The 22,428-nt window shown below is 44.9% G+C and overlaps 1 protein-coding gene and 1 long non-coding RNA gene across 3 annotated transcripts; one reads left to right on the top strand and one right to left on the bottom strand.

The window, feature by feature from the left end:
- Positions 1-827: 827 nt before the first annotated feature.
- Positions 828-3,627, top strand: LOC137844114 (uncharacterized). Its single transcript, XR_011089829.1, has 2 exons — positions 828-1,780; positions 1,874-3,627. It is a non-coding gene; the product is annotated as an uncharacterized lncRNA (long non-coding RNA).
- A 4,710-nt stretch (positions 3,628-8,337) lies between these two features.
- On the bottom strand, positions 8,338-18,946 carry LRIF1 (ligand dependent nuclear receptor interacting factor 1). 2 transcript variants are annotated; one of them, XM_068660087.1, is made up of 4 exons: positions 18,721-18,946; positions 12,480-13,992; positions 10,738-11,016; positions 8,338-9,419 (listed from the first exon to the last, which is right to left on the bottom strand). In XM_068660087.1, exons 1-4 carry the CDS (start codon positions 18,783-18,785, stop codon positions 8,955-8,957), a joined length of 2,322 nt encoding a protein of 773 aa, XP_068516188.1. In that variant the 5' UTR covers positions 18,786-18,946; the 3' UTR covers positions 8,338-8,954. The 2 variants fall into 2 exon arrangements, with proteins under 2 accessions (XP_068516188.1, XP_068516189.1); XM_068660088.1 differs by lacking the exon at positions 18,721-18,946 and adding an exon at positions 18,554-18,708.
- Positions 18,947-22,428: the final 3,482 nt, after the last annotated feature.

Raw genomic sequence — 22,428 nt, 5'->3', positions numbered from 1 at the left:
AGAGAAGGACTCTTTACTCAGGTAGATAATGATAGGGCAAGGGGGTATGGTTTTAAACTAAAAGAAGATGGATTTAGATTAGACAGGAGGAGAAAATTCTTCACTGTAAAGGTAGCGAGGCACTGAACAGGCTGCCCAGAGGAGCTGTGGATGCCCCCTCCCAGGAGATGCTCAAGGCCAGGCTGGACGGGCCCTTGTCCAACCTGATCTGGTGGGTGGCATCTCTGCTTGTGGCAGAGGTGGGGAACTGGATGAGCTTTAAGGTCCCTTCCAACCCAAGCTATTCTATGATTAACAGTGAGTCACTGAGGCCCAAAGGGCCCTACAGCTTAGGGGAGATTTACCCAAGTATTATAATTTAGTTGCTGATAAATCCCTAGGGATCGAGGCCTCCCTGGAGAGTGGCACACTTGGCTACATGCTCCCTAAGGAGGCAATACATAAACCCTAGTGGCTGGTTAACTGCTACAACCCAGAAAACATGAAGTTTGAGCTAGCAGGAAGCACTTTTCTATACCTTATTTAAGTCTTATTAGGTGAACGGTTTAACCAGATCATCACAACATGACGTCCTGTCCTGCCCTGCCCTGGATGTGCAGAGCCCTGCTGAGAAGGAAGAAGAGAGCCCCTTTCCTAGTGCTCAAGGCAGGGAGGCAAAACCACAGGTCATTCATGCAGCTTCTAAAGGCAGCTTCAGTAGGGCCCTGCCTGCTCATGGGGCTTTTCTCCCCTTTCCCTTGAGGTCTGGCATCACTCTCCTTTCACCGCTCTCCCATGGATCATCATTAGGCACAGAGATTATTTGACATGAAGACCCAGACAGGCTGCCTGCCAGGAGCAATACCTACAGAAAGCCCCGCATTTCTCTGTGGTGGCACCACTTGGATGAACTGCCAAGGACAGACCAGCACTTGAGCAATTAGCAGTGGCAAATTAAAAGCTCAGCAAACCTCACACCTCTGGTCTCAGCCACTAACACCTTACTAAGTCCCCTCCTGAGTGTGCATCACATCATTTTCTAACCCACCAAACAGGACGAGATTCCCATAGCTTCAGAGTCTGAGTACTCAAAAATGTTTGAGTTCTACCTAAAACATCACAATCTGCAGCGTGGGAAAAAAAATGGGGAAGAAAAAAAAAAAACAAAAAAAAAATCTCCTCTCCCAAACCACCCTCAGATTCCCTAAGTACTTCCTAGATTTCTTGTTTGCAGAAACTTCTCTTCCTGTCTCTCCGCTTACTAAAGGCGTGGGGATCGGTAACACCCAGACACACCTGACCGAGTGCTCTACTTACACCTCTCCATTGCACCCCCACCTCTTTCTGCATCTCCCACAAGTCGCTGCCAAGGTGGCTGCTCAGTCCCCGGAGGCTGGGCTGGGTCCTGTCCCCTTTAGCGAGGATTGTGGCAGCTGGTGTCCCTGCAGGGAAGTCAGCCTGTGCTGGCTGAGGATAGAAGATAGGAAAGTCTGAATGCTTAAGCAGCCAACCCAAGGCCCCTTAGAACCTGCTTCCCTTGCTACAGCACTAATAGGGCCCTGAGGGCATTAATGTGCTTTAATTGCCCTGAACAACCTCACCTGGGACCTCTGGGACCTCCTCCCACCTCCTCTGAACATGGCCCCTGAGCTCTGCTTCAAGTCAGGCCTGAGCACCCAGTCATGGTGTGAGCAGCTGGGTTTGTCTTCAGTTCTGCCTCCAGCTTTATTTCTCGGCTGGGTCTCAGACCTAGATTGTAGGTGACTTTCCCCCAGTCTTATATCCTCCATGCACATCTGGTGTAAGTTTCATCCCGTCTCTGTTCACATCTCCTGCTGCTCCCAAGTACTCTGGGATGGACCCAGAACTGGATTCATCATCTCATCTTGCTTAGGATTACCTATGGGTCCTGCCATCAGCACCCTGCTCTGGCCCAGCTCCCTGGGCAGCAAGGGCACTGCCCGGGCTGCAGCAGCCCCACTCCCACTGCTCCCTACATGGTGAGATGTTTCTGACCATGCCTGGGGAGTTCCCCAGCATTTCCTTAAGGAGCAGCTGCGTTGGTGCTTCTTGTCCTTGCCAGTTCTTGTGAACTTGCTCTTTCTCAGCTCCTGGCTGGCTGTGGTACACTACAAGCTTGGGCTGGAGAAACTGTTAGTTTGGTGACCCCAGTGTCTTCTTGTGAGGCCGTAGCTGAAAACAGTTCTCATCTGTCTGCTGGTGTGCAAGGTGGCTCTAAAGCTTACTCCTGATACAAGAACCACAACCTGCTGCAAGGACAGAGAGGATGGTGGCAGCTGCCAGCAGCTAACCATGGGAGATGGAGCATGCCAAGGAGTCACAGCCCAGCTAAGATCCACAGGGATGCCAACACAGGGCATCCATCAGAAATAGAAAAGCCTGCTAAGCTGGTAACATCCAGCAACTGCTCGAATTCTCGGCAAATCCACTTGGATTCTTGGGCTTGAGTTATTGGCTCTACCACTTGGACAGCCCAGGTTTGACTGTTGAGCTTAAACACCACTTCTTATGCGTGATAGCTGGAGTACAAAAATAAGCATGTATTTCTGCTCAAAACCAAATTGGTGGCTGCTGACTGGCTTTGGTGAGAGAATAATATGGGAAAGATGAAAAGGTGGTGGATGTGTTGGGGAAATGGCAGGTATTGTGCATTAATTTTAGAGAAGCATGACAAGGAGATGGGGCAAGAGCTAGCTCGGAGTTTGGAGTGGGATGGAGTATAAACTGTTCTAGCTGTTTCATCCTTTATGCATTGAAACAAGGTTTTCTATGTTCTTAGTCTTCCATTTGAAAAAGAAAAAAAGACTAGAAACTGAGGCTACAATCAATTAAATAAATAAATAAAAAAGAGTATTCCAAAGGACAAAATGTTTGCAGGTCACTGGAGCCTGTTTAAAGAGTAAATGTGTGCCACCAAGCCCAAAAAGACTTGGAGAGGGAGGAGAACTGGGTTAAGGCAGTCATTAGATGCTAGAAAAAAGCCTTGAGTAAACTGAATTTACATCCAAATGGGCAGGCAATATAAGGGACAACAAACTTGTTTGCAAACATCAGGGGGCGGGGGAAGTGTGCTAGAAGGCTTTTAAGATCAAAGCATAAAATGAGTCTTCCAAGATAAGGCTATCAGAAGTTAGATACTGATATCTATAAGCATCACAAAAGAGCCTAAGAGCTTCCTACCCTGGGAGCTTTTGCTGCTGAGAACTCAGATTTGACTGAATCTGAGATGCAGGTAGAAGTTTCAAAACAGTAACGAGTGTGTGAATTAATCGGATTATGTCCCCATGTTCAAACAAAAACCCTAAAGGAGTAAAAGATGAAACAGCTGGAATAAGTTCTTACTCAGAACTGTTTCGGTTCTGGAGGACAGGAAAGTGGCCAATATGCCAACAAATTTTCAAAGGGTTCCCAGTGACATCTGTGGAGCCATAGGATCGGTGCTTTCCTGTAGAGTAGGTAGAATTACAATAAAAAGGGAGTGGCAATGCTCAACTGTATAGGAAAACGTGACATTGTAGCAGCAGCATAGCAGATGTCAGCATGAGATCATGGTGGAGGTGATCTTGTTCCGAGTTAAAACTCTTCCACACCCACAGGCAGGTACCAAGGAGATGTCCTTGGTCTAGTCAGTGGCTGGGCACCAGGACACCTCTACCCACCTGCTTGTCTGGGGTTCCTTGCTGTGACAAGGAGGACAACACTGGCTTCCAAGTCCTCCTCACAGCTCCTGGGTGGGTATGACTTGGCTCTGAAGGTACCTTTTTGTACCCTTTAGGTGCTGACAGATCAACCTTTTTGTCTGTCCATCCAGCCCCGCTTGTGTGAGCCATCAGGAATTACATCTCTCCTTATCACACTGTCTTGTGATTCCTATCCTATCTTCCCTTCTTAAAGGTTTGAATTTTCATTTTAAGCTGTTGCATCTTTCTGACTGTCCATTTCCTGGTTGGAGGTCCTCAGTAGCTGCAGATAGATGTGCTGTGATGGTGACAACCTGCTAATCTCCATGCCATTGACCCCTGCCACTCTCACAGTCCTCCTGCTGCTCGTTTCTTTTGCTGTTCCGATGGCTGTTTGCTCTCTCTCCAGACAAGTCTTCTCTTTCCAACCACGATTCCCTACAACTGAAGAAAGGTCTCTGTGGGTTCAGCGAAGACGAGAGCTGCCTTGCAATTCCAGTAGCATTTACCAAAGGAAATGGTAAATGTGTCCCTCCAAACAAAGATCTATGGTTGATTATCTACATGGACAACTTCCACGATAGATTTACAGAAACCAGGCTGCTGTAGCAAAAAAAATAATAATAATTAAAAAAAAAAAAAAAAAAAAAAAAAAAAAAAAAAAAAACAGTCCTCAGCTTAATAAATAGCTGGTTTAAAGAGAAAAAAAAGAAAGGCTGATTCGATCTGTTTCTCAATGAAAGGAAGAAGTCCTGGATATTCTCGATGGAGCCTGTGCATGTCAACATTCATAAATTATTTAGAAAAGGGGTAAAGAGCAAGATGACAAAGCTGGCAAGTGGCACAGGTCTCAGGCCATGACAAAATGCTGGAGATGGTCCTCATAGTAACAATAACTGAGCAATAAAACAAATGATAGAATTCTATATAGATGAATGAAAACTCTTGTGTTTCCATATAGTGTAACGTGTACTGAACAAGTTGTTATGTTCAAAGAGATCAGCAAATTCATTAGATCATAAAAATATCAGGTCAATTTTGAAGAGCTCTGGAACATAAGTTACTAGGTAGGTGTAGAAAGCAAAACAAAACAAAAATCCAAAATGCCATTGGAACTCCATGATGCAATGATATTTCTATCTGTACGGAAGTCCTGGTCCATCCATCTGAAAAAGCTTCTCATCAGTGCTGCTCTCAGTCCACTCTCTGCCTGGCCTGTATTTGTGCTCATTTCTCTTCAAAGGATATTTATGCAGCATTTCCCAGTACAGGAAAAGAAAGACTGAAGAGGAATTTGAAAAAAAAAAAAAAAAAACACAAAATGGCTTTTTGTTTGTGATATAAGGACTGGTTATATTCATCTTAAAAAGTTAATGGAAAATATTACAGGCACAAAAAGTATAAATCAAGGGGTACTAAACATGAAGATATCATGTATAAGAACTATTGTTGCTGGAAATATTGAAAACACCAATGAAGTCTTGCATGTGATCATTACATCTTTGTATGCTTTTCTAGGCTTCCAGTTCCCCATTCTGATTTCCTTCTCCATGTTGGTCTCTGCGATAATGGGCTGGATGAATCTTAAGTGTTTCAGTGCTGACTATTTACACTTTCACATCTTGGTTTAGAAAATCATCTCCCTCCCCACCTGCCAGAAATGCTCTCCGAACTGCACCGTAACTGTTCTGTGCCTGCCACATCCACCAGAGTCAGGCTCTGCCAAATTCAGCCTTGGCATCTGCTCCCGCTGCCGACCGTGCCATTGGAAATCAGTCACAACTTGTCCACTCTAATCCCATATGTAGGAAACTCAGGATCACTTCCATGCTGTCCAACACGGTTTGAAAGGTGAGTCTGCACATCCCTGGTGATAGCTATCGACAGGTTAACTCATTTTCCACCATTTCTGCACATTTCCATCCCCAGCAGCTGACTGCTGGCTTTCTGGTGAGAAGCTGGATCTGATGCACAGCTTCCAGGCAGCCTCTCACGCTAAATAACCTCCACAAGATGTGTGTCCTCAATCGGAAATGCCAGTGCTCTGATGGTTTGACCTCTGGTTGCAAAGTGACACCTTTGCATGTGGATAGTTCTTCTGTCCAAACATCCCAAATCTCCAGATTAGGTTGATGCCAGCAGCTGGTCCGGTACCATCTTTCCTTCCCAACCTGCTTTGTCCAGTACTCTCTGCCACTTTCACACTTTCAACCCAGTAACTCTTAAAAGACCTTTCACTGTCTCTTCCTTGAAAGTGATAATTTCAATTCATAGCCTAAATCCACAGTTTTCGTATTCCTATGTGTTAACACAGCAAGCAGTGTGTAACTTGCAATGCCTTCTGCCATCCGAGGCTGCCAAGAACTTTCACTCCTGGGCTGCAGCCAGTGTTCCCAGCTTCTGTTTCACAAAGCGACTCGTAACAGATCACAGATGTTAAAAGATGAACAGTGCAGAAAAACCTAATCTGTGCTACAGACGCTGTGGCTGGATGAGGAGCAGTTCCAACAACGTGCAATGTTCCTGGCAGTTGACAGTCCCTTTGCTGCTGCTGGTGGCGCAACTTCCCCACACCAGCACACTGAGGTCTCTCAGCTCTGTGATCCTCTCAACTTTGCGTTGATGCTGTTCCAGGAAAGACATCTTCTCTTCCACAGATGGCTTGGCAATGTTCTTCTGAATTGCGTCACATTTTCCATTACTTGATCACAGGGAAACAGCCTGTTCACTTCTTTTTCTACCAAACCCTACTGGTCATGTTTCTTCAAAACCTTGCAGTGAGGATTCTTCAAATTTTCAGTATTTTATCGGTGTATATAGAAAATCCAGGCATAACTGACCACTTTGCCAGGGATAAAGAGGTTCTGGAAGAAAGGTGGTGTGCTGTAGGACTTCAAACCCAGAGTCCTTCCAGCAAAAGCAGAGGGGAAACAAACTCAGCTTCATTCGTTTCTTTGTAGATCATTGGAAAACAAAGACTTTTGTCAGAAGACAGGAAAGATGAGAGATGTTTGTTGGAAGAGTATCACAACTGGTGAGCACAGCACCAGATAAGACACAAGGTTGCCTACCTTTCTTGTCTGATTGCTGTCCCATCGCAGTGGTCTGGCTGGGCTGGATGCTTCGTAGCAGCCCATATGGTGCTGCCATCTGGATTTGTGACCCACAGCGTTGATAACGCATCAGCGTTTTGGCTGTCACAGAACATGCTTGCACAGTACCAAGGCTTTCTCTTTTTTCACTTTGTGGGCAAGGTGGGAGCAGACAGAGCCAGGACAGCTGACCCAAAATGCCCAAAGGGATGTTCCAAGCAACATGATAGCATGCTCAGCAAATAAATGGAGGATGAAAGGAGGGTTTTGAGTACATTTGTGATTATCATGTTTGCCTTCCCAAGCTACCATGTATGCTGAGGCCCTGTTTAGCCAGGAAGCTGCTAAATATCTGCCTGCTGATGACAGATGTTAAATTATTATTTTACTTTGCCTGCACACGCAGCTTTTGCTTCCCCTATTAAATTGTCTTTATCTCCATCCACAAGTCTTCTCACCTTCCTTCTTTTCTCCCCATGCTGCAGGAAAGGTGAGTGAGCAAGCAGCTGTGTGGGTGCTCGGCTGTTGGTCAAGGCCAACCTACCACACCCATGTATGTGCAGGGAATATTCCCACTTCTCAGCAAGAAAAAAAATAATGAAAAAAAATGAGAACAGAACCAACTGTCTCCTCATTACTGCTTACAACTGCCAGGCAGACTTAGACAAACTTAAGACTTCAACTTGGACTTCTTCCAAGCTTTTTAGAAGAAGCATGGATGAGACAACAAACTGATCTCTTCCCCACTGTTGTTATTAACTGCTCAAAACCAATAAATAAATAAATCTCCCATAACTTAGCCTCTTTGCTTTACACATTTACAAAGAAATTACATATGACCTGCTTGCTCTGTCTTATAGACTAAGTTATACAGGGATCAGTAATGTTCAGTACAGCCATACGTGGACAAGAAAAAAAAGGGCAGGTTTTGTTGGCAGTACAGTTAATCATAATTAATCATAATTAATCAAGTTAATCATAGCTGCAGCAATGAAACCTAACTTTGAAGAACTGCAGGAGAACCTAACAAAATTAAGTGACATGAAAAAATTAAATGTGGCACAAAGGGACATCTTCTAGTGATGGGAATTGGTAGGTTCAGGTTCACGGTTGGACTTGAAAACGCTGAAGGCATTTTCCAACTTATGGGAGTCTATGACACAGCCAAGAGAAAGTAGCAAAAGGCCTCCATCCAACACCTGACAAAACATGCTGGGGAAATATGCTACAAAGATCTATAAAATCATGGTGACAAAGACAGCCTGAGTGCTCATTCTCTCCTACAATGCAAAACTTAAGTAGCATCAAATGTAGGTAGCAGGAGATATGCAAATAAAGACTGATCAAGTTAATGGAAGAGACATTCATCGAGAATTATTAAAGATACATTAAAGATACCACTCACAGATAAAGAAATGTGCCTTTTTTGCTTCAGTAAGTAATGATTCAATAGAATTCTTTAAAAAAAACTCATCCCTCAAAAAAAATAATCACAACTAATCTTCTACATTGCACTGCTGGCAAAAGCCTTATAAAGGCTTACAACAATAACAGTGAGAGACACATATCTATATAGCTTTACTGGCATACTTCAGATGTTAGTACCGGTTCCATCTTCACATCTGTATTTTTATTTGTTTTTTTATAAATATCAGTATTATTACTGCCTGAAGTCTAACCCCCAGACCACTTAAATAGCATTTATTAACCACTGACCATTGACCTTTTATGACAACTGACAGTTCTCAACGATTCACAAAAGTTGTCATGCATTATAAAATATTATGAAAACAAAAAATATTTACAACTGGGGTTTACAATTTGTGTTCAGATTCTAAGAGAGAAGCCACAGATTTCCAATATGGGAAAGTTTATTCTCTAGGGCTAATACAGAAACCCCTTCAATTCAAAATATAGAGCATATACTAAAAATAATAAAAACACTTTTCTTCTGCATTCTTCGATATGTGTGCATGTCCCAGAAGCAGAATACGATGTCCACGTCTTTTATTTCTGGTCTTTAACAGGAACCCTGTACTTTACTAAATATATATAGTAAATTTTTTAAAGAAATCTTAAAGGATCCTCTGTCTACCAGAAATATTCATGTTCATTTAAACACTTTCTTCTTTAAATCACTGAAATGAAGATGAATATGATCTAGATCACCACCTACAGTATTTCAGGTTTGCTGCATTTTTCTACGCATCTCTTCAAGTGCTGCTTCTCGTTCTCTTAAGAGCTGTTTAAGTCGTTTTATCTTTTCATCCCGGATTGTTTCATCCAAGTCTGGCGGAGTCAAAGGGAAAGCATCATCTCTGAAAGAACCTTCGAAAACTGAAGTATGATCTTCACAGGACACTAAAACTGGAATATGTGAGTCTATAACATCACTATTTTGAGAGCATGTCTCTTGCTCGGAGTCCCTCCCAACAGAGGATGTAACGAAGTCTGTGGAAATACTTTGCTGGAGTAAGACTGGTGGAGGGGAAGCACTTCTGTTAAGCAGGATGGAACTTGGGCCAGTATCTTCTGAATTTGAACTTGTGGTTGATTTGACTGATGTTTTCCTTCTCTTTCCACTGTCTGACACCAATGAGGATTTCATTTTTCTTTTCTTAGATGTATCTTCCAGATCCACAATTATCTGTATAATCAAGAAACACACAAAACATCCTTCTGTTAAATTGAGCATCATTCTACCTTATTCACAGCTCATTAGGCACATATTACACATATTGCTGTATGCTTCTTAGAATTACTGTATGGAAGATGTTTCTTTTAGCAATTTGAGCAAACATACTTCTATGTTCAGTAATGTTTTCTAGCAAAGATTCCTGGTTAACAACTCCAGAACATTAACTTTCTTCCTCACCCAATAGTCCATTTCTGCCCTTCCTGTGCTTGCCTATCATTTCATGCTATCACCTCTTTAACTGTAGCATAAGCCAAATATTTTGTATCTAACTTGGTGGAAAAATGCAAAACATTCTTCAGGCTGACATTTCCAGAAAGCTTAAATGTTAGAGTTGAAGTCCATTACAAAACCACATTCCTCTTAACTACCTTGCTATTTAAGTTTTCATGTACCTTACTATGAGCAGGCAGTAGATCTGCCTAAAGCTAGGCTCTCAAAATAGAATTACTAAAATCTGAGAAAGCTTTTGACTGTGTAGAGTAGGATTATACAAAAGAAAGTTTAGAACACTAAAGCTGAACAGGACTACTTTGGATGGCTAAAATCAATTTCATGCGTTAAGACAGAAGTTCTTACACTAAGGGCAACCTTTCCAGAAGCACTCAAGAACATCCATAGCCAACGACAAAGGGCTACGTTTATAAAGACATTCACAGCTCTAATGACCAGACAGGTACATGAGTCAATTTTTTTCAATAACACTGCACACGACCAAGTGGATGCTTTTCTTTGGAAGTCACACATTTTGTCATGTGAATGTCTGAAGTGCCTTGAAATAACAGTACTTGCCCTGATTTTGAATTCACAGGTAAAGCTTCACAAGAAATCATTCCTCTATTATTCTGCGTGTATTCACTGCACTACTGGATATACATAACGGTTTGCAGAAGGCTAAATATAAATCAGAATCACAGAGGTATAGTTCCTATTCCAATAAAGGCTATCCTTTTGACTGTTCATCCACCACTAGAGGGTGCTTCAAAGCATTTGTTCTTTTTATTTCCTCCAGCTGAACACAGAAATGAGGATTAAAGAAAAAAAAAAAAGAGCACTCGAGTCATACTGAAATCATACAGCTCTATAGCACCACAAAACCAAGTTCTAGGAACAATTCCCACAGGGACTGTAACAATTACTGGCTTCCCCCGATGAATCCCATGGTGGGAGGGTCCAAACAAAAATCATAGCCCTGTACTGATCATACACATGCTGCTTTCTGAATGTGTTTGCGGTACACATACTTTAATGCCAAAAACATTCAAGATACCTTTTCCTCTGTAACACATTCCTGATGTTGATTTGTTATTGTCACATCTAATGATGATGAAACGCAAGAGTCATTTCTCGTTTTCAAGTTGTTACTGGAACACACCCTTTCATCTGATTTCTCACTGGAGGTTATCAATGGTATTCTCTTAAGGTAGACTCTCTCCTCCTTGGTGAGACCAAATTTTCTCCTTAATTCCAAGTATTGTTTCCAATGTGGCTTCTCTTGGTGTTTGATTTGATTAACTTTTCCCTGTGAATCCATCTTTTCATGCTGGACCTGAAATACAGAAACAGGGTGGGAACCATGAATCTCTCTCCCTCTCCTTCCATGTATACAGAAGCCTTAGTTTACTAGAAACACTGGGAAAATAACAAATTTTCACAAGAGTTGCATTTAACATGCGTAAGCCAATTTTGAGGAATTATGACGTATTATCATAGGTCTAACATTATTTGAGTTACCTAAAACACCAAGTGTCTTGTAAAACATCCAGACAATGCAAAGTCCAACTAGTAAGCCATATAAAGTAACCTACTCTAAAGCTTAGAAGTAACAAAGGAAGATGATGAAAGATCAGATGGTGTTCTTTACAGAGTCACTTTCAGGCTGTTGAAAACACTCCACTTCGATAATACCAACAAAGCACTATTAACCAGCCTTCCTACCTAATCTCACTGTAACCTGAACTGTTCCTCAACTGCAAGGCCAAGGTGACATCACTATGTCTGGCACCCATAGCCTTGCAAATGTATGGACTATAAACAACTAAGGCAAATGAGAATGCTACCACTTGGCATCACACAGCACTCAAGAAAAAATGTTTATCTGAACAGTTTTGTCAGGTGAGGAACAATCAAAAAAGAGGCCCTACTGCAACGATTAAATGCCTCAAATGTGCATAAATATGCTTAGCTGACATTCCTCTTCGGCCTGGTCAACATAAGCAAATACATACTTGCTTCAGACCAATTTTTCATCTGCAGACAAATTCATTCTGTCCTCCTGGGCAACTGAAAGCTTGACTTGCAATCCTTCACGGGCACAGAGTTCGTGCAATTTTCAGCTAAGTTCTCTCTTCGATATTTCCTACATTACAATTTTAGAAGAACACGTAGACAGCCTGAAGGGGGAAAGCACCATTGCCATTAAAGCTCCCGAGAGTTCCATCTGCCTGACATCAGCCATGACACAAAGGAAGAAAACCCCTCTACATGAACGGAAGGGAACGCAGCTCCTGCCTTAGGCTCTCTCAGACAGCAGAAACTGGAGCTGTAATGCCTTTGTCCTAACATGACAACCCCTGCTTGTCCGCCTTGTTCTCCTCTCACGTAGCTCTAAGCTTCTCTACTTGACATCACGCCTACAGCACGGTCAACTGCTGGGAAAATGCAGCATCAGTGTTTGAGAGCAGAGAGCTACCAGATGAACAGCTTTCCTGTACTTTCCACTTGCTGTACATAACTTTTATTTCTTCACAAGATAAGTTGTCTTCTCCTTGCCCTTTTCTTTATGCCTTTTCTCACTTGCACTCACTCCAGTGCAATTTTGCAGGGAAAACAAAACAAAAAAGTATTTTCCATTTTTGAACCAACGAACTACACTTCAGACCAGCATTTCTGGTGACCAGAACGGTCACAACAATCTGTGAACTCACTATCAGCTATTTTATTCCAACAGAACCAGGAGCATATAATAATTTAGCAGACACTGAGATTGGCATGTTTATTGGAGAGAGTTACCTTTTGCCAGTCTTCACTGAAAGCACACTCTTGTTTAGATTGAGGTAAAACAGCACTTGCTGCTCTGGGGGAATGAATCATTTCTTTGCCACCTTGGCATACATTTTCCTGTGTCCCTACTGCTGTAATAGGGGTCGCTCCACTTGAAATGCTCATGGTCAGGGGCAAACTCTTTCCTTGGATTACAGTAGAACTGCGCTGCTTAACACTTGGTGTCACCAGAGCTGCAGGTGCGGATTTTAAGTCACTTCTTAAACCAGCTGATGGAGAAACTTTTGCATTTGCACCCATTTTTGAATCTTTCTGAGACAGCACCATTCCTTTGCTCTTTGACAATACCAGATTCACCACTTTATTGGTTATTTTAGTGACTTCAGTAGAAGCAATTAGCTTGGATGTCTCCTTTTTAAGTGAAGCATCAGAAGAGGAAGATGCTTGTTTGTCAACATGGGCTGACAGAACATCAGAACCTCTTTTGGTCAACAAATAGACTTTCCCACTGTACATGACCAGAGCGTTATCTTTAAAAGGTGTGATTTTTGTTTGGCTTCCACCGGGACCACTAGAACAGAGCGGTAAAATATTTGCAGAGTTAACTTCGACATTCTTCATATCTGACAAAGTTTTCAAGATCTTAGTAGCCACGTTATTTGATGACTTCACAGGAATAAGGCAAGGCGATGATAACTGCGGACTTTCTTGCACAATCCATTTCATTGGTGTTTGCTGGCACTTCTGATCATCAGATGTTACTGTCTCAGAAGAACAGTTTGCCATTTGTGTAGCTGTCATTATTAATGTTTTTGAAACGTCTGTGGCGGCTTTGGGGCAAATGGTTTGCAACCGCTTGGGAAGTACTGTTTTTACCGCGTTCACAGGTGACACGTAAATAACAGTTGGAATTTTTGTACTGTCAGCTCCTCCAGACACATTTGTTGCTGCAGCTGCAAGTATTTTTTGCTGTATTGCAGGCGGTAAAAAAGAAGCTGGGACAGATTTCACTTCTGCATCAGCTGGTATCTGTAGGTGGTGGTCAGAGGGCAGTACTGGAGACTTCATAGTAGCGGGAAGATTCTTTGTGTTTACCAACATGTACGCAGAGTTACTCTGGTTAGATGAACTTGTTACAGCAATGTTCTGCAAAGACAGTCTATCAACTGAAACACAACTGCTCTGGATGTTAGCAGCTGATTTTGCAGTTAAGCTTTCTGTTTCAGAACCTGCTCTAACGCTTTCCTGTTTGTCTGATGTCCTTGTAAGAATTATCTTTCCAGGATTAGGAGACTGAAAAACAGGTATCTTAACAGATGAAGGTGCAGTAGTATTGGCAAGCTGTGTCTTAAAAGTAAGATGAACTGGACTAGAAATATTCCCTTTAGGATTATTTGACATGGCTGAAGACTGAACTATTGGCACAAAGTTTCCAGAAGATTTAGAGATTGGAAGTAATTTCAGAAGGTTTTTTCCATCTGGTCCCGTCGTCTGAACTACTCGGTACATACAGCCTGCAATGCTTAACAAAACAAAGAAAAGAGACAAGAAAAAGAAAAAAAGAAAGAAAGTGTAAGTGAACACAGCACAGATATTTTAATTAATGTGCATCAGTGAATTGTACACCCAACGCTGCTATGCCTTAGAAACAGATTAACTACTGAAAAATTCCAGACCTAATCTTCAGGAACTTCAGGGCAAAAATAACTCTGATCTATTTACTGTACATTTTGGGTTAGCATTTCAGAGTACCACAGACTGTCTAAAAATAACATCCAACTATTACACATCAGAAAGGCAAGAAACAGCATCCTTTTCAGACTGAAAAAATATATACTTAAAAGAACCAAGAAAACACCTGAAATATTCTCTTCTGCTTAGAGAGCCCTTTCTTTTCCTTCTAAATGGAAGAAACATAATTGACAAATTTCACAGAGGAGCCATATTTTTTGCCACCTGCTGCTTTTAATACCCCTAGTTAGCACTAAGAAGTATGAATTTCAGGAAAGCTTTTCAGGAAAGCTTTGGGAAAATATAGGCAGATTAATTGCATGGCAAGGTGGAAACAGAAATTACCTCTGACACATACACAAGAAAAAAAAATAAGATGCAGAATACATTCCCTTGGTGGAACAGGACGAACAGTGACCAAGCCATTTGCCTACATCTCACCTGCTTGATCATTATTTAGACAGATACAGACTACAAAGGTGGTCATCTCCAAGGAGAGAACAAAACTAAATGTGGTCAAGGAACGTACAGAAGCTCTGTGCGATTGATGAAAACAGAACTCATCAATCTAGGAAGAAAAGGGCCTCAAGAACTAGAAGGAATACACAGAGTCCAAACCAGGGAAATCTGAAGAGCAGATGCAGTTGCAAAGACAAAAATTCTAAACAGCAGACAGACAGAGAGAACCTTGTCCATCCAAAAGTCAGCTCTGACTGCTTCAAATGCCAAGATAGGAATTACAAAAGACTTAGGTCCGTTCCAGGACGGAGAGGCTCTTCCCCACTTGGAGCGAGTTTGCCTGAAGGCAGGCATCTTCCCAAAGACCTCCTGGACTCAGCAGAACCTGAGGCCCCGCAGAGGTGACATGGCAGGCTGAGACACACGAACAAACCAGGATCCCTCCCTAGATGAAGCAGGATTCACGGTCTTGACATCAGATCCAGAATGATTAAAAGGTAGAGCTGCCAGCATCACTTTTGGTCACCAAAAGCATTCTAGCTCTGTCCTATTGACTTTCTACATGGATAAATCCATTGCGAACACGGCCGTGAGCGTGCTTCCCATTGCTGGGTTCTGTTTATTGTCAAGTAGCATGGGGAACACCGGCAGCTTTTCTGGCAGCAAAGCGATAGTTTGGGACTCCAGCTCAGCTTGGAACAGAGTGATTCGGATACCGTTCACGCATCCAACCGTTGCATCTGCTCAAGAAGTCAGCCAAGACATTGTCTTTTTCCAGCAAGTAAGAAGCCACAAGGATGCTCTTCACGCCCCGAGTAGGACAGTTCCTGGCACAGTCTGAGGTTGCGTTCTCCTTGACAGCTGATATAAAGACTATGCTACTGCTTGTCTAAAGGCTGTAGACATGCATGACTTTCCTTGCTGTAACCTTAAAATTAACTCTCACGTCCAATACTTGGGTACAGTGCCTCATTCCTAAGCATACGATGTGAAAAATAAGAGGCTTATGTGATTTGTCAGTGCAGTGGGAAGGAAATTCTGAAATACATTTTAAAAATAATCGTGTACTGGAAAGGACAACGTGGGCAACACACTACGTAGTTCTGGATGCATGCTGCTGTCTGAGGTTTTAGTGGTAAAATGGAGTTGGATGCTTTGGAATCTGAAAGGACAGCTGAGAAAAACTAGCACTGAAGAGAAATGAAGCTTTTTTTTTTTTTTTTTTTATCTTCACATGCTATGCAAAAAGAGCAGGAAACCCCCAAATAACTGCTTTCTAGAAAACAGCTTTTGTTTGCCTGAAACAAGTAGCAGGTATTTACAGGACTGCAGAAATAGAAAAAGGTAAAATACAGATAAGAAAGAATGAAGGGAATCATTCAGATGGGATACTAAGAAGCCTTATTCACACGTATTTACTCCAGCACCTATGAACAGGAAGGGAAGATGTCACTGCCAATGACTTCAGACACTGTTGTCTGGAGGGGACTACAACACTTTCCCCATTTCAGATGCAAGTTGAAAATTCTTCATGGTATTTATCTCACTTCACTAAAGACTCTTCCAGGAGAAACAAAGAAACAGCCAGGACTGACACTTTGTATATTACCAGTACAAAGCATTTCCAGCTTGTTTGTATACATGGTTGGGTAACAAAGAGGAGATCTAGAACCTACTTGTCTGCTTTCTGTAGCCCTTTTTTTTTCAGAAGAATATGTTTTGAGATTTCCTTAAGCAGAATGAGAAATCCACTAGTTTCCCCCTTTAAGGATGTCAGATTAATTTTGTTAAGGAAATGGGTAAATTTTCCTTAAATTATATAAATACAGGAAGTGTACTGAATTGTAGTTGGGGAGTTTTTTCCATAATAGCTGAAGTAGAACTTTCTTCCTCCCTTTTGTCCTCCTCCGCTTCCCTACTCTTCACAAATATAGAACTTCCCAAATCTCCCACATTAATGCTTAGCAATACTTCTGTTCTTGCACATCATCAGATTTTAGTTCAGCCCAAGGCCTGAACGTTAAAGCAGACCCCTGAACAGTATTTCAGGACAATAAACTAGAAAAAATAATAGTGGTGGATGGTAATCTTCTCTCCACAGAAACTTTGTTTCAGAAAAATCAAAACAGAAATTTAGGTAGCCAGCTTTCCTTTAAAAAAGTAAAAAATCTGTGATATTCAGAGAAAACTGATGTCTACATGCCATTTTTCTTGAACAAAACCAGTCGTTATTTCCTTACATAGTCTGCATGGCGATACCAACTTCCTACTCAACTAGTAGCATGGCGCTAAGCAACCTACGAAGCAGAGACAGCAGAAGGAAGTAGGAAGTTGTTGGTTTTTAAATTACTGTTCTTCCGTTAAGCTAGAAAAACAAAAAGAATTCCCCACATCCTTCCTCTGTTGAAACAGAATTCCTGTTGTATTCACTCATACAATCAGCCACATCAATCTGATGTCCAAGACTGCCTCAAGTTCTCATGCCATATTGTTTGTTACTCTTACTAAGCACCAGACTCAAAGAACAAAATGACGATGATTCGTCTTCTGTCCCTGATTTTTGCCATACCAATACAGCCTTAGCACATTTTCAGTGAATAAAGCCATTTGCTGAATCCACTGTAACCACTAGGGCAACAAAAATCATGATCTTGCCACCTAAAAAATATATTGGTGGAGATAAAAAGAAAGATTTGCTCAAGCTTCAGTTCCACTTCAGAGTTGTTGGAAGAAACATTCTCTTTCAACTCCAGTCAGCTACTTTCCAGATTGCATTTACTCCCAGATAATGCTTTAGAGACAGCTTTCACCTCCTCTGAACGTCAATAAATCAACCAGGGACCACAAGCACTACAAATGTCAGAGAACCAACTTCATTTATTTTAATGGGTACAGCCAAATCCTGGAAGCGGCAAAATAACATTGAATTGGAAGCATGCACCTAGAGACAAGTTAAAATGAAGTGACCATAGACTGCGTTTTATGTAGCCGTATCTTTTGTCTGTGTGCTCCTTGAATACGTTAATAAAGTAGTTTTGTTATTATCTGAGCAAAATCTAGAAACTGATGCTGAGTTTGCACACAACGCCAGGAATCCCACCCAGAATTTAGGCACAAGCCGTTGCTAAAGGCATGGGGTTTTCCTGTAATCCAGCAGCTCTCAGTAATGGCTGAAGGAACATTTTATGCTTGGCACAAAAACGCTTCCACCCCCTGCAGAATATTCCCTAGAGTAGGAATAATTACTGCAGGGCACGCTAATGGCCGGGGAGCAGACCGCAGGCTGTGAAGCGCTGCTCTGCCCATCAGTGACCGCTGCCCTCCAGCCACAAACCCCATGGCCGCAGCCTCCGAGGAGCCCAGCGGGAACACCTCGCTGCACCGACACCTCCAGAGAGGCCACGCGATGTGTGGGGAGCTCAAGCGTAGCTGGAGCCCGTGGCATAGAAGCGTGGCTGCACCTCCCGGTCCCCTCAGCACAGCCGCGTGCTGTTATGGGCTGGGAGCGTGGCGGGAGGACGACGACCCTCAGCCTCCAACGCTCGGTGTCTGCCCGCTGTCCGCCGCAGCACTGCCTCACGGGAGGGCGTCGAGCGGGGCGGGCGGAGGCGTGAAGGCTTGGGCAGGGCGGCGGCGGCCCCACTCCCGTCCTCAGCACCCCGCTGCCCCGCTCCTGGAGTCACAACCGGCGCCGCTCCCATCCCCAGCGCCCCGGTTCCCCGCTCCCAGCCTCGCCGCTCCAGCATCGTGCTCGCGGCCTCGACGCCCTGCTGCCCGCTCCCGGCCCCGCCGCTCCTTCCGGCGGCCTCCGCCCCCCCCCTCCCCGCACCGCCGCCTCGCCCCACACCGGGCCGGGCCCCTCAGGGGGCGGCTGGAGGGCGGCGGGACCGTACCTGCCGGGTCGCTCCCTGCTCGGCCGGGCCCTGCCGAGCCGCCCGGGAACACGGCGGCGGCGGCGGCGGCTGCGGCAGCGCTGCGCTGCCCGCCCCCCTCCGCCCTCCGCCGGGAGGGGGCGAGCGCCGGGCCGGCCCGCGCCGCTCCGCCCGGGCCCGGTACTCACAACTGCGCGGCGCTGCCCGGCCGCTCCTCTCGGCTCCGCGGGGCCCCCAGCGGGCGGCGGGACATGGCGGCGGCGGCGGACAACGCTCGGCGGCGGCGGCGGCGGAGCGGAGGGAGGCAGGGGCGGGCCGAGGCGCCGCGTGCGTCACTTCCGGCCGCCCCACCTACCCCAACCACCGCCGCCACCGCCGCCGCCCGGCGCCCATTTCCGTCCGCCGCCGCTTCCGGTAGGGAGCGGAAGTGGAGCCTGGCGCCGCCCGGCGGTCGCTAAGGGTACGGCGGGAGGTGGCGGCGCTTCCGGCGGTCGCCGGAAGTAGATGGAATGGAGGAAGGCGCGCTTCCGGTGGCCGTTATTTAGGCGGGAAGCGGCTCCCGGCAGCCCTGGGACGGGGCCGCGGGGGGGGGGGAGGGGCTGGGGGCGCCTCACGGAGCGCCCGGCACCGAGCCCCGGCGGGGCGGGGAGGCCTCGCCCTAGGCCAGGCTGCCCACAGCCCCGGCCAGCCCGGCCTCGAGCACCGCCAGGGTTTGGGGCAGCCGCAGCCTCGCTGGGCAACCTGTGTTGTGCCTCACCGCGCTCTGATTAAAGAATTTCCATCTAATGTCTAATTCGAGTCTCCCCTCTTTGCGTTTAAGACCATTTCAGCTTCTCCTGTCATTATCCACCCAAGTAAAGAGCCCCTCTCCACCCTTTCATAAGCCCCCATTAAGTGTTGCAGGACCCCAGTGCGCTCTCCCCAGAGCCTTTAGGCTGAACGACCCCAGCTCTCTCACAGGACATCTCCCCGATAAGGTGAATGTCTGCTCTCCTGGACTGGGGTTATCATGCTGGTTTTGCGCCGCTCTGAGCACTGTGTATGCCATGTCCAGGCCACTGACCCCCTGGCGTGGCTGTTCTGGCCCAGGAGGGTGATTAGGATGTTGCCGTGTCCTTCGGTGGAGTCCTCGTGCTGTAGGCACAAACACCATCCGCGCTGAGCTGGACTCTTGACGCATTTTATGAAGGCAGAACTGAGCTGCTCATGCTCCGATGTATTTTCCCCCAGTTCTGCTGGCATGGGGACGCCATCTAAACAGCTGCCCCCAGCGAGCGTCCATTTGGCTTCCTCACGCAGCCCACCTTGCTGCGGGAGGCGCGATGGCGGAACAAAGCTTGTGAAGCACTCACAGCTCCATGGCGCTTCTGCGTCCTGCCAGGGGTGGCAGTGTGCGGAGGACAGCCTGGCTCCGCTTTCCTCGGCTCTCTCACGAGCTCCATCTATCTGCCCGTGCCTTTTCGTCACCAGGAATCCTCTGCTGTGTATGAATCTGTTACTGCTCCTGAAGCTCTGCTTGTGCCTCGGTGCTTACAACCCTATGTTCCCTAGCTCTGATTTTCTTTAACTGCCTCAAAACTACATCTTCTAGCTCATACTGAAACTCCTTCTCAGTCATCTCATTGCCAGGCATCCTTCAGCCACTGCCCACTTACATCTGCTCTGCCTCTGCCACTGACTAGACTTTGCCAGTTCCCCCCCTTCAGAAGGGGTTTGAGGCGAGACCAGGTAAGCACTTGGCACCCCTGAACAAACAACCTACAGCATTCTCAGGAAATTCCTGATCCACAGATCATTAAAATCTGGGAGAGCAGTACAGCAGATGAGTAACACTCATGGCAAATGTGACTTCCTGGTTTTCTTTGGATCTCAGTAGTCCTCTCTTGTTCCCCATGTAGTCATCCCATCACACACAGTCTTCCCTTCTTCCCCACACTCATCCCCACTCAAAGTCTACAGCCATGGGTCACCATTATTGACCTGGACTTTTCCTTCATCCCATCAACTGACTTCTCCAGCTCACAACATCACTGAGCAATACTTACTCAGATTTTCCAGCCTCCTCCTGCTAATGAGTCTTCACAGGTTCACCAGCATCCCTCCCCTGCGCTCACAGCCTCCCTAGGTACTGTCTACCTTTTCATTTGTGCTACATTTTCTCCAACGGGAGGCACTGCTTTATCCAATTAGCTCACCCAAATAAACGTACACACTGGGTTACTTCTCAGTCCTTCATCCACCCACCAATCCCTTCACTCCTTTTCACTCCACCTTACCCACAGCACTCACTTCTCTCATCTTTTTTGTTCAATCACCTCCCCTTCAATTCCTTAGAGGTATCCTGCCACACAAATGCCTTTCTATGACATGTCCTAATAAATAAATTCATACAACTTCCAAGATTTGCAGAGACAGTCATTGTATTTCATGAAAACTTTCAAAAAAGGGAAAACTTTCAAAATAATCTGGTACAATTTTGCTTTTACCAACCATAGGTTGTCAAAGCAATGTGAAACCTGGAGCACATGTTGGATTCCTTGTTCTGTGTGGGAGAACAGCTTGGTAGAATTCTGTTCTCTCTCTTTGATGGGGCCTTAACTTGTATGACTAGTACATAGAAAACTGTGAGCAACATTCCACCTCTCTCCAGATACCTGCAGGGTAGATGGCCCTGTCTGTGCTAATTATCCTTTGCAGCCAGAATATAAAAACTGACTGTTTTCAAGGATGGTTCTTCTGATCTATTTTAGACACCCATTTTGAGATGAACTCAGTCACTCCCAAGACTTTAGTTCCCTTTATGGTCAGCAGAAGCCTTGGGTGAGACAGAGGCTGACCTCTAATTTAGGACCTCAGAGCTAGGAATCTGCATTTAGTCAGATTTTAAGACACCTCTTGAGTACAGACTAAATCTCTCAGTGGCATGAAGTACAACCTGCTTGGCATCAACCCAAATCCCATCTTCACAACGCTTTGTTCACTTCATCAACCAAAAAGTTTATAATTACCAATGTTGCCAAATGTGGTATATGGTACTTGACATCATACAATCAATGAAGATTTAAAATCTATATTTGAAAGAGTCTTGTTATTGAGTTTGAAGTTCTTCTTTGGGAACAGGTTGACAGATCCTCTTACGTTCCTTCCTCTCTCTCTCTTGCTTCATGACCATTATCTCTCATTAATTCCACCCCTCCCAAGCAATAGAATGAGTCAAAAGTGTCAGGATTGGTGAATCTGAAAGCAAAATTCCACTACCACTACTGTATTGGGTGTACATGTCCCATTTTGGAAGCAGGGGCACTGCAGGGGCAGAGGAACCCATGCTGGAGCAGGTGGGTATTTCCTGAAGGAACCACAGCCCATGGGGGGACCCACAGTGGAGCAGGAGAAAGGTGTAAGAAGGAAGGAGTGACAGAGAGGAGCTGTTGTGGACTGACCACAGCCCCCATTTCCACCCTACAAACTGCCTTGGGATGAGGATAGGTAGAGAAGTTGGGAATGAAGAACTGAAGTTGAGCCTAGGAAGAAAAAAAAGGGAGGGAGAGAAGTATTTTAATTTTTGTCTTTCTTTCTCATCACCCAAATCTATTTTATTTGGCAATATTTTAAATTAATCTTCCTCAAGTCAAGTCTAGTTTGCTTGTAATGGTAACTGGTAAGCGATCTTCCTGTCTTTAGCTTGATGAATGAGCTTTTTCTTATTTTCTTTATTGAGGAGGAGGAGTGAGAGAGTGGCTGGTTGGGTGTCTGACAGCCAGCCAAGGAATTCCCACCACAACCGCATTTACAAGAGATCACCTGCAGCACTTCATCCACTTTTGCACTCCTCCTGGCGCCCAGTATAAAAAGGCATTGGCAAACTGGGACGAGTCCAAAGGAGAGCCATTAAGGCT

This window comes from Anas acuta, chromosome 24 (assembly GCF_963932015.1).
Source record: "Anas acuta chromosome 24, bAnaAcu1.1, whole genome shotgun sequence".
Classification (NCBI taxonomy): domain Eukaryota; kingdom Metazoa; phylum Chordata; class Aves; order Anseriformes; family Anatidae; genus Anas; species Anas acuta.
The sequence above is the reverse complement of the archived record's forward strand: the minus strand, read 5'-3'. Positions and strand labels throughout refer to the sequence as shown.

Coding starts and splice junctions, on each gene's coding strand:
- LRIF1 (XM_068660087.1), bottom strand. CDS start 18,785: ATGTCCCGCCGCCCGCTGGGGGCCCCGCGGAGCCGAGAGGAGCGGCCG. Junction 13,993..18,720: donor CCGGGCAGCGCCGCGCAGTT/GTGAGTACCGGG, acceptor TGTTTTGTTAAG/CATTGCAGGCTGTATGTACC. Junction 9,420..10,737: donor AATGTGTTACAGAGGAAAAG/GTATCTTGAATG, acceptor TTGATTATACAG/ATAATTGTGGATCTGGAAGA.